Source organism: Lissotriton vulgaris, chromosome 1_1 (assembly GCF_964263255.1).
Source record: "Lissotriton vulgaris chromosome 1_1, aLisVul1.2, whole genome shotgun sequence".
NCBI lineage: Eukaryota > Metazoa > Chordata > Amphibia > Caudata > Salamandridae > Lissotriton > Lissotriton vulgaris.
In genome coordinates, this window is record NC_141685.1 from 625,946,583 (window position 1) to 625,964,509 (window position 17,927).

The window sequence follows — 17,927 nt, forward strand, 5'->3', positions numbered from 1 at the left end:
ACTCAAGGGTAAGGGAGCGTTTCCTTAAGTGTGGTGATTGTCTTGGTTATTAGTGCAACGTGCAGTCAGTTGTTGAGACGGGGCCATGGCAGGTCCAGGGTGTACCGTAAGCTTTCCAGCAACTATCCCCAGAGGTTGTAGGGACGCGATCGGCCACACTGTGGTGACAGGCCTTCCATCCCATCGACATCTGGCCGCGGTGTGATTTGACTGTCAGAGACCATCCATGTATCCATTTGCCCCGCCTTACCAGGCCTTGGGGAGCCTTTTGGCAACATTAGTAGGTTCAGTGTCGATGGCAATACCAGCTGAGTATCATCTTGAGAGTTTGGCCTCACAGTCTTGTTTGTACTTTGTCTCTTTTCATTAGGACACTTCAATTTAGTGTCTGCGTTTACCAGCACAGGATGTCGTAATCCCATTACTCGAATAGGGTGGGTTAACCAGATAATGCTTACTGGTGTGACTCCATGACTACATATGTTGGATTCTTTTCTGCTGCTTTTTGAATCCCTTTTTTATAATGTTTTTAGTGCTAATATGTATGAGACAATCCACATATCACAGATGATGCATGCCACTGCTCATCTGTGTTCTGTATGTGTGCCTTGCACTATGTGTGTTGGATGGTGCACGTCACATACAGTTATCAGGCATACATGATATCTAATCCTTGTCATATTATGTTTTCTTTTGTAGGTTGGGGTATAGATCTGCCAGTACCACTTTTTAGGGTGCTGTACGGGTGGTCACACATGTACTTCAATGAGGTCCTGGCCACCACCAAAAAGTGTAGGTAGATCCATTTTGGTCCTGAGGAATTGCCATCAATAGAAAACAGGCAAAAAACATGTTGACCTATTAGACCAGAGTGTGCATTCTTCTAGTTTTTAACCAGAGTAGTGACCACAACTCATTAAAATTGTTCTGAGTGGACCACTATTTCCTGTTTTCATTTACACACACACACTATCACCACCTACACTCACATTTCACACTAAGGGCCCCCACACACACTGCATCCAACGGCTTAAGAAATAAAGATCTCCGCCAAGTAGGCCCCATCACGGGCACCTGCTCGGGTATTGCAGCGCCAACCCGTGTAGGAGCAGACCAAATGATGAAGCAAGACACCAGCTTGTTGGGTGTGTGAGGGTCTCTTTCCAAAAAGGAGAAATTTATTCTCCTGCCTTTGTGAATAGCCACACACAAGGGTTCACTTACAAGATCACATACCTCCACCTGCGATTCTCATTAGGAACTGCATACCTTGTTGGTTACACTAGTCATTGGGCATGTATGCTGGACCTAGTTAAACAAAGATCTGTGTTCCCCCCTTTTGGAAATAATTTAAAAAAATTAAGACACAATGAGGATTAAACATAAAATTGTTCTGTTTGGTTTAAAGACCCCTTTACCCGAATGTAAGTTCTGCACATGGTAGGCACACGTACGTCCTTATGACGAGACTCTAGGCTTGAGCCGGTCTGTTTTATTGTCACTTAAAGTGAGGTGTGAGGTGTGAGGTGTGGTAGACGCATGCGTGTGATGTGATAGATAGAGAAGAGAAAGACATCTTCGTGGGAAGTCACGGGCAGACAGCTGCACAAGTGTGTGATGTCATAGGCAAGGGACATGTCACACGCAGAGAATGGAGCCCCTTTGTGTTATGTGATCTAGATACAGAGTGGCCTACCCCTGATGCTATGTCCTTCAGGTGGGCAGACATGCACCAGTGCCCTTTCTCTGCTAATGTCATCAGAAGTGTACATTTGAAGGACTTGACATCAACACACTCACACAGTTCACACACAACCATTCTACACATTATACAACCCCCTTCTATCTGGCTTTAGGTAAAGCCAAACCCCAACCACACATCTTTTGTATCTTTCCAACTTCACCAGATCCACCAATCACAGTAGCATAGTGCCCATCCTCAGACGCCTGACCTCAGAAGCAGAGGAGGTGTTTAAAGATGCAGAGGAGAGAACGGAGCTGGACAAGGCCTACATGAGGGTGACGTGCACCGTCTTCAGAAGCAGTGAGTGTAGTGGATGTGGCCTGTGTGTTGGTGTCACTGCTGGAAACCAAAGGTGAACTTACATTTCATGTAAGTGCACCATGGCAGAGAAAATAAATGTGGCCCAATAGCCCGGTAGCGCAAATGTACTAATCAGTACACATTTACACATGAATTAGTATAGTTCAAAGATCAAACTGCAGTTTATTATCGCAGTGGAGCGAACTCCGAACTGCTCCATGTGTGCATGACAACAGGCCATGGTCAGCCGGGACTGTGGATGCAGTATATTAACAAGCATTGGCATAGCCAATAGGTCTCGCCTTTGGGAACTTATAAGTGTTTAGTTATCTGTATCCTACTGTTCCGCATGTTGCTGCCCTCTCCTTGTTATTAATGTTTGCCTTCCCCCATCAGCACCAGGTCAGTGACAGATCTTACTAGTATGGGATGATACACGTCAGGGATCGAAGATTTAAAGCTGCCACAGGTTTGTGCCAGATGTCTGTCCCCTCCTCCACACGCAGTTGTGGCCCAGCTCCTGCCAGTGGGCTAAGTTTAATGCTGTTTATTACCGTCCTCATAAATCTGCTCTCTGGTAGAGAAACAGAATGTGAGAGTGGAGACAGACTTACATTTCCAGCCAGTTCAGTGTTCTGCATACACTCTATGATGGGCAGGGCAGTGTAACCAGATCTCAACCGTCAGAATTTGTATTTGTTTTCATAGACTGTTGTTCAACACTCTTGCACCACACAGAATGTTATAGCATTGTTGACTTTAAACAAGGAACTTCTCTTTTTGTCTAAGTGTTAAAAAGCCTTGTTTTTGTGGCAGTTCTTTCTCTTTGCTCCCCTCCCCGTAGGTATTTTAAGCTGTAAAATTGTATTTACTATAAATTAATGATGGTGTTGTTGTGTTTATTTACATGTATTTTTAGTTAATTGTGTTAGCTGCCAACGTGTTGCACTTTATCGTCTTCAGAGGGTTTGAGACACTGTAAGCAGACAGAGTTTCAGAAAAGAAACGTCATAGACCAGCACAGCACCACCACCTCAGCATGACTTGGCAAAACTCAGCATCACCTATGCATCACTCAGCACCAGCACAGCACCACATTAGTACTACAGCATCAGCACCACCGCAGCATCAGCGCAACGCTCTCACAACACCACCCCAGCATCAGCACAGCACCACTTAAGCACCAGTCAGTGTCACTCATCACCACTACAGCAGCACAACTGCATCACCACCTGAGCTTCACTAAGCAGCATCTGAGTACCACCACAACCACAGCACCACCTCAGCACCACTCAACTCCAGTGCAGCACCAGCACAGCATCACCTCAGCATCACTCACCACCAGGACAGCACAAATTTAGGACCACCTGAGCACCACCAGACCACTACCATCAGTGCAGCACTACCTCAGCACCATTTCAGCATCAGCGCAGCAGCCCTTCAGCACCAGTCAGCGTCACTTAACACCACTCCAGCAGCACCACCACCACAGTGCAACCTAAGCGTCACTCAGCAGCACCTGAGCACTACCATAACCTACAACACAACACCACTTCAACATTATTCAGCCCCAGTGAAGCACCAACTCCGTACCAGCTCAGCACTACATCAGCACTAGCACAAAACCAGTGCAGCACCGCCTGACTACCAACACAGCACTACCTCAGCATCAGTGCAGGACCACCATCTCAGTGCCAACACAGCATCACACAGCGCCATCACAGCACCAGCACCACCTCTGCATCACTCGGCAACATCTCAGCATCATCACAGCATTACCAAAGCACCACCAACGCATCATCACTCAGCACCACCACAGCATCACTGAACAACACCTCAGTATCACTCAGCACCACCTGAGCACCACCTCCGCACAAGCACACCACCACCTTAGCACTACGTCAGTTTAACTCAGCAAGACACGAGGATCAGCAAAACACCAGCACAGCACCACCTCAGCACCAGCAAAGCACAACCTCACTACCAGTGCAGCATTACCTTGGCATCAATGCAGCACCACCACCTCCACATAAGGGCAGCACCACCACCTAAGCATCAGTGTAGCACCAGCACAGAATCACTCAGCACCGCCACAGCATCAGTGCACCACCACCAGAAAAGCATCACTTCCGCACCAGTGCAGTCCCATCACAGCATCAGCCCAGCACCACCAATGCAGCACCACTTAAGTATTAGTCTAGCACCAGCACAGCCCCAACTCAGCATCACTCAGCACTAGCTCCACATCACTGAGCACCAACTGAGCACCACCTCCGCACAAGCACACCACTACCTCACCACCATATCAGTATAACTCAGCATCACCTGAGCATCAGCACAGCATTACCTCAGCACCAGGACAGACATCATGTACATCATGTTTACTTGGTTATATGTAAGGTAAAAAAAAATGCTTATAACATTTTATTCTAACTTTTCAACATGCGGCACAGCAGATACACTGCTCTACAACATAGATTAAAGACAAAGGCAAAGCCAATAGCTCTGGCTAAACATTTATAAGGTCCCAAAGGGGAGACCTATTTGCTATGCCAATGCTTGTTTAAGATTGCTTGTGTAGTTGTGCGTTGTACCTTCACACATAATAATTACAGCAAGTGAAATAAATATTCAATTGATTTTAGATTTCCAATAATTATGAACTAAGAGGGGATACCGACACTGTTCTGGAGTTCAAATAAAGGTGAAATAAACTGGAGCAACAAATTACCTCTTCGATTCTCATATGTTTTGTTGTAGAGCATTATTATCATTCCATTAAATAGTACTTGTAGGCCTTCTGAGTTAGCTGGTTGGATTTTTATGTCTCTGCAAAAAAAAACATGTTTAAAGTAGAAATACAATAAAATGTACTTTTATATGATGAGGATATTGGTGACATTTAAGAATGTCATTTGCAGAATTTTACCTAGACTTATAAACATTATAAATACTCTCTTATCGGACATCTATTACTGCTTAATCAATGTTTTGTTGTTACAACTGGTCAAAACACTTTAGAATACATGATTGCTTGCAATTAAAACCTGTCTCTAATTTTCTTCATACAATCTAGTTGTACTTGTAACATAATTAATCACTTACAATAAGATGATTTATCCACATACCACAGTAATTACAGCTTAGTTGAAGCATGACAGTGCCTGCTACCAAAAATAGCAGACACCTTAAATGACATATTTCGGATCAGAAGCTGCCTATTCAGATTTCTTCCCTCTAACATTATAGCTTGCAATTAGTTTAGTGTTTAAAATGTTGTTTATTTCACTGCTATGATTTAATACATAGAAGCACCAGTCAACTACTGGTTTTTCCAAACATTCTAAAGTGAAAAGTTAGTTTTATACAGAATTAATGAAAAGTAATTCAGAGTACGTGTTTGCAAGAAATGACAAGCTGTTAATGAATGTGTTCACAGTAGAGTACACATTTAATATACATTGAGCTCAATTCATTAATTGCTTTTTGTAGTACATAAAGCAGTACTACTTTATTTATTACAAAATGCAATTCAAAAAACCTACAGATGAAAACCACCATATACACCTCTCCTATCTTTTCTATAGGGAGGCCCTCACATATGTAAGTTTGCTACTTAGTAGCAAAAGTGGGAGGGACCGGAGAAGTGGCTGCAAAGAGGAGCATACTAACTGCTAAATAGAAGGGGTTAAAGGAGCAATAAGCAGGGATTTAGGTAAAACTAAGGAGGGTGTTGGGAAGAGACATACAGTCACCCACAAAAGAGCAAATTAATTGCTATTCACTAACTGCAGTTCGAAAATGACTACAGCCAAAAAGGACACAAAATAGTAGTACATTTACTCCTGCTCAGAGCAACAGTAAGTTCTGCACCACACATGACCAACCACCATACTGCTAAACCATCCCGTAGAACATAATTGAGGTAATGAAGGTAGGGACTTAAAATAAAACTCATTAGTAAATACTGTTAAATTAAATATATAGCCAAAAGTAGAAAAGTTGCTCAAAAGTGTAGGAGTAAACTTACATGTGTAATTTACAAGTGTAAGTTTCCTTTGCGAATAACCCTGATTATCTGCAAGAACAAGCTTCTTCCTTTGGAGAATAACGAGACAAGGATTTCTTGGGGATCCAATGTTTTGATAAAAGTGTAACCAAGTGCTAGAAGGAATACATCAGGCTGTATTGAATGTAAAAAGCATATTGCAAGTCACCTTGGAGTTCAGGCACATTATAAGGCAACTCAGCTTTCATTCTTGCTCCTCTATTTGGTCATGAAACTCTTAAGTGACTTACACTGTTTTTTTAGAGTATGATAATAGGCATTTTATCTTCTATAACTCCTGAGTTTCAACATCTGGTATCGATTGTGGTAAAATATCAGGACCAATAGAGAAATCTGAAGGCAAACCTGAAATAAATATGCACGTAGCTGAATTTTTGAAATTGTGTCACTTTTATGCTGCTGTTGCGTCACTTTTGTGATGCAGAGGCGGCGTAAACCATGCGCCACGTTGCGCCCTATTTACAACGTGACGCATCTTGGGAGATGCATCACGTTGTAAAGCCCTGCGCCACATGAAACCTGCATCAGGTTTCATGTGGCCATTTCGGCGCAGGGTGGGCGTTCCGTCGCTGGAACGCCACGTAAAAGTGACGCAGTGAAATCTACAAGATTTCACTGAGTCACTTTTACGGCCATGTTGCGTCAAAACCCTGCGCCTGCTTGAAGGAGGCGTAAGGCTTGATGCACCATGTTAGACATAGGCAGGGTTGGAACAGTGCTGGAGTTGTTTCGCGCCCGTGACGCAACTCCAGCTCTGCGCCAACCTTACGCCAGCAGATGCAACATGCATCTGTTTATCCTTGCGCCATGATGCCCCACATTGTAAATGCGGCGCAAGGGTAAACTTGGGTGACGCATCTTTCCTGGCGCATTCCTGCTGATTTGCAGGGATGCGCCAGGAAACGTAAATCTGCCCCAAATTTTTTATTGTATTGAAATGTTGGTTCTGTCTAAGTTCAATCATATTTTAACTTTCAAGCTAAATACTAAACCCTCCCCGGATCATTTCCATATGCACCAATGGACTAGAGGTACTTAATCTTCTAAATTGCCAGAGGGTATGTAAACGTATTCCATAACACAGATGTGTGCATATAATCTGCAGAGTAAAATTTGATTGAAGTTGAAGGACGTTATGGTGTAAATTAGGAACATTACTAAAAAATCTCTTCAAGTGATTTCTCAAAAACGTATCTTTGTCAATTCTCAAACAGAAGCCCTCAAAAATTGTGCAGTGTTTTTGAGGAGCATTGTAATTTCTAACCGAAACCAGCCAGTTGTTTTATTTGGCTGCCGCAACTGTCAGAAATTATATGGATTTGCATGTGGAGCAATAATCTATATGTTTCAGTGTTTAAAATATGTAGAGAAGAAGGTTCTGAACCTGGCAGATTTATTGTTTAATTATTTTACAATGCCTTTCCTGAATCTGATCTACAAGATGTGTGGTCGTGGAATAATCTCTCAATCACCAATTTTTGATTCACCATCTAAAATAATATTACTTTTTCTTCATGTCAAGGTATTTTATCTGCTCATATGTTTGTAATGCATAAAGCATATATGCAGTGAAACTTTCCAGTTTTTGTTGGGGCCTGTTTCATGGGATTTCACCAACCTCCTTATGAACATGAACGATTGACAAATAATTACACAAATATTAGGGTTTTCGTTCCACAGTTAAGGAACAAATAATTATTTTTAGTTGTTTAGTGCAAAATTATAAATGTTTGCCTTGGCATGCCTTTGTAGTAGTTTTCTGTGAGGCTGTTACAGTTCACGATACACGATATAGCAAAATAATCAAATTATTTTTCAGAAATGAAAACGATGCAGAGTATTTGTTGTAAGGAGAGTGCCATATGCATCTGCTTTCTAATGAGACCTCTGTGAGGTTATAAAAAGCTGAACAAAGGTCATAATTATAGTTTTTGTTTCTGTCTGTCGAAACCTGTAGCCATTATTAATAGACCAGTCACAAGTCTGACCATTATTTGGCTAAAGAGAAGAACAGCTGTAATCATATCACCAAGACACGCAATTTAGAAAATATTCCTTTAGTAAATAAGGATGAGGCAATTAAATAACGTCATGTTTTTATATGCAGTCTTAATCGGCAGAAAGGGTTATTGTCTCACAATGGCTGAGCACAGTAAGAACAAGATGCTATAGAAAGCTATTTCTGCCAAGAAAGTGGCCTTGGCTATTGGTAAATCCAGTTCTGTAAGTAATGATGGTTTATTTACAGAAACGTGCACAGTCTATGTACTTGAAAACATTTCAATATAATTGCGCTAAAGGACCTGTCTGCTTAAGTGGTGTTAGTCTATGATATCTCTTTGCATGAGAAAAGAAAGAATATGTGACTCTGTGGCTCAAATTGACTAAAGTAGCGTACCGCAGGGAAGAATTATCTCTTACATGAAAAAGGTATTCTTTGTAGGAATTATTCCCTCTTTCTGTCTCAGAACCTCTTTGTACCATAATAATGCTAATGTATACAAGGGGGCATGCCTGGGCAGTGAATGCTTTTTTTCTAAAATAACCAGGCCCTCGTTTACGATATTTTGACACACAGCAGCGCAGCAGGCCTCCCTGCTGCACTGATGTGCATCAAAATAAAAGGGCAGGAATGCACCGCATCTACAAGATACAGCGCATTCCTGTTCTTCTCCCCTGGGCCGGACACAAAACACAGCCATACGCCAACTCAGACACCCTTGAGCAATGGTGCAAGGTTGCCTGCGTTGCAGTGCAGGGATGAGTGTTGTTTTGCAGGAAGGGACCCCATCCTGCACAAAAACAATCATTAATGGAGTTTTCTCCTTCTATGTGTGCTGCAAAATACAACACTCATAGAAAGAGCAAAAAGGAGGAAAACTAAAAGTATTTCTCCTTGCTATGCCACTTCTGCTTTGGATTCGGACACATTCCCAGGTTTACAGCACTTTTAAAATTTGAGAATGTGTCAGGCTCCATGGATGTTGCATGGGAACACCCACAGCAAGAGCCATGGGATGCCCCTTTTACAGAGATGAATATGTGAAAGGGGCTCATATTTACAAGGCCATGAACAGTCATGCAGGTTGACTTAACGTGGACTTCTAAATATGGGCAGGCACACTGTGCTGCCAGTGCATCTAAAAACAGTGAAGCACTGGTGGTGCAATGGGCTTGTAAATGAGGCCACAGCCACAAGTTCCTGTGCCCAAAGAAGCCAGCAGTTAACTTGTCAGGAGTGCACAAGAGCAAGGCCGCATAGTCTTGGTTCCACCTAATGCATCTTTCTTCCACCACTATGAACACAGGTTGGAGCGAGAGCGACAGAGTTGAGGCCTGTTGAGGAGCTAAAGATGCTGGTACAGGAGCAAAGTGAGGGGGAGCAGTGAGCGGTGAGCAGGAGGTTGTCGTGGTGGTTCGCACTCACTGTCTGCTGACTCTGCCCCCACCCCTGGGCCATTGGGAGCACCGGAAGCAGCAGGTATCCCGTGCTGGGCAGGGGCACCGGGATTTTGCCCTCCCTGTTACATCCTGCCAACTTCTCCTGCCCCATCCCAGCCTTGCTTCACTGGTTCAGCTTTGTTCCTCCAATCCAGAGATGCTGAGGCAGAGGTGTGGGCGGCAGACTCAGTGCTCAAAGCTGCGGGGGCCATCCATTCTCACAAAAGTCACCAGCATTAGGCCAGGCCGTTGAGGCTTGCAAGCTGGTGTGGTCACCCATAGTTGCCTGCCCACGCTTGCTTGCTCAGCTCAGCTTACCTGCACAGGTCCTTATTTGGCACCGGCCCACCATTGCATATGTTGCCTCAGCCCTCAACCTCCCCGTAATAGCAGAGCAAAAATAACACTGAGACTGGAGTTTTGGAGGCTTGGAGTTGGGGTCTTCCTTCTACCGGGGATACCCCCCATTGCTACCTCATACTGCAGCTACAGCTAGGGGTATATTTGTCACAAAAAAGGGGAAATTTGATCCCGGACCCCAAACCTCCAAGGAAGGGTAAAAGGCTAAACAAGGGATTAGTAACCAACGGAGGCGGCCTCTGATGAGAGAAAGGTGGAGTAGTAGTACTTAGCCATAGCCACAACACAATGCGGTCCGGAAGGCTTAAGAAAGAAACAGCAAAAACCCACAAGAAGCAAAACAAAGAAGCCCCTAAAGCATCTACTGATACAGGGGTTGCATCCTCATCATCACCCTCCTCGGCACCATTACCCTCACCCTTGGGGGATTTAGCCTCTCCCTCGCCAGGTGTCAGAACCGGGTTTTATCTCCCCAGGCTGCACTTCTGAGACAGATACAACAGCACTCCTCGACCCTTCAAATAAATACCACAACACGTTAGATAAAACAATATCTGACGCAAAAAAGAGGACCCTTAGAGATTATGTTAAGAAACGCGGACCCACATCCTCAGCCGTAACCAACTTTAACGGACCGCTGCCCCTGCCGATGCAATCTCTACAAATATGTTCAAGAGTAGGCTCAGTACCAATCAAAGTGCAGGCCATGATCCATGAACAACATTTTAACCAGGCCACAAGTACATCTTCTGTCACCCACCTTAAAGGGGACAAGCATTCTACCCCAGCAATTTATAGGTCAAGATTAGCTAAACAGTTAGGAGAAACTCCTCATCACTTATCACTAGTTCCTCAAACCAACAATGAACTAAGCTCTTTGCCAATCACTATCTGAAGTGACGATCCTCCTATATGTCTGTGGACATCTTTGCAACAGGACACCAACTCTCACACTAATGACACAATGACCCCTGGAAATAAGAACACCTTCAGTCCTCAAGCTGTGCAATGGGCTAGAAATCACCAGGCAATATTAAACTACTCACTCTAACAACCCTTCACGCCTTTCCACCACAAGCCCTCCGAAATAAAGCCAGGAAAACCCAATGAACACTCCCTTATGGACCTATCTTTCTTTAAGACAGAATTTAATAGGACAGCAGACACGCGCAAAGGTTGTGACTTGGTAGCGACTGAGCTAATCGCCCCCTGGCCTCAACGTTTGTAAACCTTACAATCTACAGTGACTGCATTAAATTACCACTCTGACAAGTTGACCTTTTAAATACTCTAGCAGTATTCACAGCAGGGATGGATAATAACAATTTAATTATAAAAACACAATCGGATGCCAACACAGCACAAGCAATAATTAACAGACTGTCATTCCTACCCCAGTTTCTTAATTTGGTCCTGACAGAAATCAGGAAATTACGAACAGGTTTGAAAATTCAACCGTTCTCCCTGTGTCCACATTCAAATGATTTAACCACTTAGACAGTCGACTGTCAAGGCACCAACGATATCCACAGGAGTCGTCGATGGTCCCAACGCCCCACCACCTCAACCACCACTCGATAATAAAATCAAAGTGATGTTTAAAGCAGAAGGGAAAAGGAAGTGGAAGAGAAAAGAGATGCAGCCTAGATTGGAAGCGTCTCGGCTTCTTCATCAGGGGTCTTGGGAATACTGCAGTGTACCTAGAAAGAAGGCATGTTATAACAAACTACCTGGTTCACCCTTCTATTACTACTATGATGCTACTGCTAGTATATCTTACCCCTTAAAGACAAGGCTATTGCTTCTCTCTTAATGTAATGATGTTCTTATACCAGAATCCTGCAACAGCAACACATATCTACAGTCAATGGTTTGTGACTCTATAGTTGCTCCTCTAACCCCCTTCAGTTCCACTCATTACCTGGTGCTGATATAGATTAACCTTAACTTGCTTCAACTGGAACTTGACGAAATGTTGATGTCGCACCACAAAGAAAAATGAACCCTAACTATGAGTAAACTAAGATGCAACAAATCTGCGGAGTCAGTTCAAAAGTTCTGTGATGAACTGATAGTTTTTTACAGTTCAAGAGTTCAGGAATTTTCCTACCATCGAAGACACTGCTGAATTCTTCCGGGTTACCTCACTCGTACAAGAAATTTCTGTCACAGGACACTGTGGCTCCCACGTAGCACATGCGAAAATTCGAACATTATTTCTTTCTCCAACTTCTCTGACTAAACAGCTATGAGTTCCGAATAGCGAAGAGAAGCACCTCTTCACCCGGGAACGGTTACAGTTGAAGTGCGTAGTTCACCTGTGGAACGCACACCTCGTTAGCAATGCAACGCTCGAACGGCAACCTGACTTTTGTTGTGGCCATTCCGTTCTGCCATTTAGCATTCTGTTTCTCCTCAACGCTGAAAAGCACTGATTTACGAATAAGGTAGATACTATATGTCTTCTTCTCCATCTTGGGTATCTAGCCTTATCCTTGAATTGAGTACGAATCTTAGCTCCTCTGTTAATACTGTATGTTGTGGCCACTGCAGTCGTGACAGTACCTCCCTCGAAAGGGGGGTCTCCCAACTTTGGCTTTTTAGGGTAAGCCCTATGGAAGCTTTTGATTAATCTTGGAGCATGAACACTTGAGGAGGGTTCCCATGATCTTTCCTCCGGGGCAAACCCCTTCCAATCTACTAAGTAATACAATCTGTTTCTGGAGATTTTTGAATCTAATATTTTGCTGACCTCAAACTCATCTTCTGACTCTACATTTACTGGCATAGGAGTGTTTTTAAGTCTAGCATTCATTGGACTTTTCTTTAAGAGGGGAATATGAAAAGTTGGATGAACCCTTAAAGACTTGGGAAGTTGCAACTTTACCACCACTGGGTTTATGATCTTTGAAACCTTAAAGGGACCGATAAACCGGAGTTGGAATTTCCTGTTCCCTCTAAGTCTCAGATGTTTGGTGGACAACCACACCTGATCCCCAACCTTGAAGCTAGCTCCCACTCTTCTTCTCTTGTCTGCCTGTTTCTTGTAGGTTTATTTAGCTTTTGTTAAATTTCTCTGGGCCTTTTCATAAGAGGTTTTTAACTCTGTCATTACATCTGTGATGGCTGGCACAGCAACATCCTGTCTACCAATCATTAGACTAGGATGTCGGCCTGAATGCAAGAAAAATGGGGAATACCCAGTGGAATCATGAAGTGCGTTGTTGTAAGCAAATCCAGCCGTCCACAACAAATCTGACCAGTTTCCCTCCTGTTCCAGCAGGTAGAGACGCAAATATTGCTCTAATTCCTGGTTTACTCTCTCGGTTTGCCCATCTGTTTCAGGATGGTAACTGGTAGAATATCGTGTGTCGATACCTAAATTGTGCATGAATTTTCTCAAAAATTTCGATAGAAATTGTGTTCCTCTATCAGATATAATTACCCGAGAGACTCCATGTGCACGAATGATGTGTTGATTAAAGAGTTGTACCAGTTGAGGGGCAGAAGGCACAGATTTTAATGGAACCTAATGACCCATTTTAGAAAAGGAGTCTACAAATACTAATCTAACTGTATTGCCCTGACTGGGAGGTAGATCTACAATTAGGTCTAATGTCACTGTATGCCATGGATGTGGTGCATTGGGCAAAGGATGTAACAAACCCTGTGGGGCTTGTCGATTCAGTTTTCCCTTGATACAAATCTCACAAGTTGAAACATACTGCCCCACCTGAGCCGCCATGCCTGGCCACCAAAAATATCTCCTGATTAAATCCAATGTTTTCTTCACGCCCTTGTGTCCTGCTAGTCGATCATCATGACACCCACTCATGGCCTTTTCCTGCAATACTTGAGTTGGTAGGTACAATTTTCCTCCGAAGTATGGAAGACCATCAGTCACTGTTCTCTCGTCACCCAACTTTGCCCAATCTTTAAATTCATTACCATAAAAGGCTTTTTGAACTTCTTTTGTAAATTCCTCCAAGTGGATTGCTCCGATGATTTTGTCTGCTGGAATAATGGGTTCCTTCAGTGGAGCTCTCTCTTCATCACTCGAATTAATTCTGGATAAAGCATCAGCCTTTCCGTTTTGAGCTCCCGGTTTGTAAGTTATTACAAAATTGAATTCTGAAAAGTACAAGGACCATCTCAGCTGCTGAGGGGTCAAGGTTTTTGCAGATTTTAAGAATTGTAAATTTCGGTGGTCTGTAAATACTGTTACACAATGTTTGGCTCCCAAAAGGTAATGGCGCCAGTCTTGAAAAGCTTCTTTCACCGCCAACAATTCCTTGTCAGCTATAGAATAATTGACTTCGGCATCAGACAATTTTCTCGAACGATAAGCCACTGGGTGGAGCTGTCCCGATTGTTTGCTTAGTTGAGACAATAGACCACCGGTAGCAAAGTCCGAAGCATCAGTTTCCACATAGAAGGCCTGTTCTGGATCTGGGTGCATCAAAACTGGGGCTGTGACGAAAGCTTTTTTTAGATTCTGAAAAGCTGCTTCAGCTGCGTTGGACCATTCGAACTTTTTCCCTTTTTTCAACAGTTGAGTGATTGGTGCAACCTTGATGGAGAAGTTTGGAATAAATCGTCGATAGAAATTGGCAAAGCCAATGAAGCTTTGTATTTCTTTCACACTTTTCGGCGATGACCAATCCTGAATGACTTTAACCTTGGACATATCCATTTCTACTCCCTCAGCTGACAGAACAAAACCAAGAAATTCCACACGCTCCACGTGGAATGAGCATTTCTCAAGTTTGACATAAAGAAGGTTGTCCAGCAACTTTTTCAAAATTGCTCTCACATGCTTAACATGATCCTCCTCGCAATCCGAAAAAATTATTATGTCATCAATGTGTACCACTGCTACTCTGTCTAAAAACTCCCGCAGGACATCGTTGACAAAGTGCTGGAAAGCCGCCGGTGCGTTGCTTAAACCATAGGGCATGACTTGATACTCAAATAGTCCGTATTTAGTTCTGAATGCCGTCTTCCACTCTTTACCCTCAGCTACACGGACCAAGTGATAGGCCCCTTGTAAATCCAGCTTGGTGTACATTTTGGCCCCTTTGACCTGATCCAGGAGCTGTGAAATAAGGGGCAAAGGCTACCGATTCTTGACTGTCACTTGGTTCAATGCTCGGTAGTCAATGCAGGTGCGCAGGGTCCCATCCTTCTTAGGGCGGAAAAACAAAGGCGACGACACCGGCGATTCTAATGGCCGAATAAAACCTAGTTTCAGGTACTCGTCCAGGTACTCTTTGAGATGAACATTTCCTGCTTCTGTCAAGGCGTAAATTCGGCTGCAATGCAATATAGCCCCTGGTTCTAACTCCATTTTGCAATCATATACCCAATGAGGAGGGAGTCTCTCAGCATTACGTTTGTCAAATACACTGGCCAAGTCTTGGTGCTCCTTGGGAATATTATGTGTCTCTAGAACACAAATGCTAGTAGTGAGCTGTGCTAACTCATGAGCGGCCGATGCTTCGAGCTTGAGTTGTTTACCCCCTAAACAGTTCTTCACACAATGCTCTGAGTTCATTTCAACAGTCCTCCTCTCCCAGTCAATGGTGGGGTTGTGTTCAGTCAACCATGGCAACCCCAAAATTAACTGAAATTGTGGCGCATCAATCAAATTGAACCTTATGAATTCGCAGTGTCCCTGCAAACCTTCCAACTCCACGTCTCAGACTCTTCCGTGATGGGGCCAGAAGTCAGATTTGTACCATCCACCGCTTTGACCACCTCAAAATGTTTTTTCTTGATGGCCTTGACTCCAATTTCTTTAGCATACCTCAAATCGCAAAAGTTTCCTGTAGCGCCAGAATCAATCATTACTGACACCCCTGTGATTGTTCGTGATCCAAATTTGACTGTAAACGTGAGTGTCAAGTGAGGCGCCGCTGATTGCAAAGTGTTGACCAGTTGTTGATGATCTAGAGTTGACTGTTCTGAACATCCCATCAGGGCAACTCCTTCTACTGATGGGATTTCTCTTTTAACCCCAAACTGATCTTGGGTTTTTTCGGACACTCCTACACAAAGTGACCCGAGGCTCCACAATACAAACATAAATTGTTCGAACGTCGTTCCTCCTTTTCCTCTTTAGTCAAGGGACCTCTGATAGAGCCTATCTGCATTGGTTCTTCTCCAGTAACTGTGTCGGATTTGCTTTCTGGCTTGATGTGATCTAGACGAGGAATCCAGGTTCTAAAATCTTTTTTCTTCTCAGATCGCCTCTCATAAAGTCCATGATCTATTTGTAATACCAGATCTATCAATTCCGAAATTTCTTGCGGTCTCTTCGGTATTTGAGCCAAGGCGTCTTTTAACTCATCCCGTAGGCCACGATAGAAAATGGCTGAGCGCTTGCCTTCGGGCCAGTCTGTTTCCACAATTAGTTTATTAAATTGGGCAATGTACGCTACCAAATCACGATTCCCCTGCTTAAGATCCAGCAATTCATTGTCTGTAGCTTGGTTGGCAGTGCGCCTATCAAAAATTCTCAAAAATTCTTTCTTGAAGAGCTCGAAATCGTACAAGGCAGGGTCATTTCTGGAGATTAATGGCATTGACCAGGCTGCGGCGTCACCGCTCAAGTAGGACAGTATGAACGCAACCTCCGCTTGATCCTCTTTAAACACTACGGTTCTACATAAAAAATGTAGAGAACACTGGGTGAGAAAAATTTGGGCCTTATGGGGGTCCCCACTAAATCTCTCAGAGTTAGCTAACGGAATGATTGGAGCTACCGAGTGTATCACTTGAGTTGCTGCTCCAGCAGCTGACTTACGAGTAGGATCCAACCCCGGTAAAGGAGTAGTACCCGCCAGAATTGCCTCCATTTTGTGTTTGATTTGTTGACCTCATCTCTAAGAACCCTATTCTCCTCCGACGTGTGAGTTAATTGGTTTTGTAACCCTTCTAGAAACCCCGCCAAGGATTTTAAATCCAAACCTTCAGCCATTGCCGACTCGGGTGGATAAAAGAGTGCACTTCAATCTGTCAAGGCACCAACGATATCCACAGGAGTCGACGATGGTCCCAACACCCCACCACCTCAACCACCACTCGATAATAAAATCAAAGTGATGTTTAAAGCAGAAGGGAAAGGGGAAGTGGAAGAGAAAAGAGAGACAGCCTTGATTTGAAGCGTCTCGGCTTCTTCATCAGTGGTCTTAGGAATACTGCAGTGTACCTAGAAAGAAGGCATGTTATAACAAATTACCTGGTTCACACTTCTATTACTACTATGATGCTACTGCTAGTATATCTTACCCCTTAAAGACAAGGCTATTGATTCTCTCTTAATGTAATGATGTTCTTATACCAGAATCCTGCAACAACAACACATATCTACAGTCAATGGTTTGTGACTCTATAGTTGCTCCTCTAACCCCCTTCAGTTCCACTCATTACCTGGTGCTGATATAGATTAACCTCGACCTGCTTCAACTGGAACTTGACGAAATGTTGATGTCGCACCACAAAGAAAAATGAACCCTAACTATGAGTAAACTAAGTTGCAACAAATCTGTGGAGTCAGTTCAAAAGTTCTGTGACAAACTGATAGTTTTTTACAGTTCAAGAGTTCAGGAATTTTCCTACCGTCGAAGACACTGCTGAATTCTTCCGAGTTACCACACTCGTACAAGAAATTTCTGTCACAGGACACTGTGGCTCCCACGTAGCGCATGCAAAAATTCGAACTTTATTTCTTTCTCCGATTTCTCTGACTCAACAGCTATGAGTTCCGAATAGCGAAGAGAAGCACCTCTTCACCCGAGAAAGCCATCAACAGCCAACTCGCCACATTCATTGAAGAACACAACATCCTCGACTCCTCCTAATCCGGCTTCAGAAAAAACCACAGTACAGAAACCGCCCTCCTCGCCGCAACAGACGACATCCGCACCTTACTGGACAAAGGAGAAACAGTAGCCCTCATTCTCCTCGACCTATCAGCGGCGTTCGATACAGTCTCCCACCGCACCCTAATGC

The 17,927-nt window shown here is 43.6% G+C and overlaps 1 protein-coding gene across 1 annotated transcript in view; it reads right to left on the minus strand.

Moving 5' to 3' along the window:
- Nucleotides 1-17,927, minus strand: part of LOC147747587 (vitellogenin-1-like) — a 1,134,322-nt gene that overhangs the window by 162,220 nt on the left and 954,175 nt on the right. Inside the window, exon 30 of the mRNA XM_086925703.1 lies at nucleotides 4,776-4,873. Coding sequence (XP_086781829.1) covers nucleotides 4,776-4,873 — 98 coding nt within the window. The remainder of the gene's footprint in view (nucleotides 1-4,775; nucleotides 4,874-17,927) is intronic.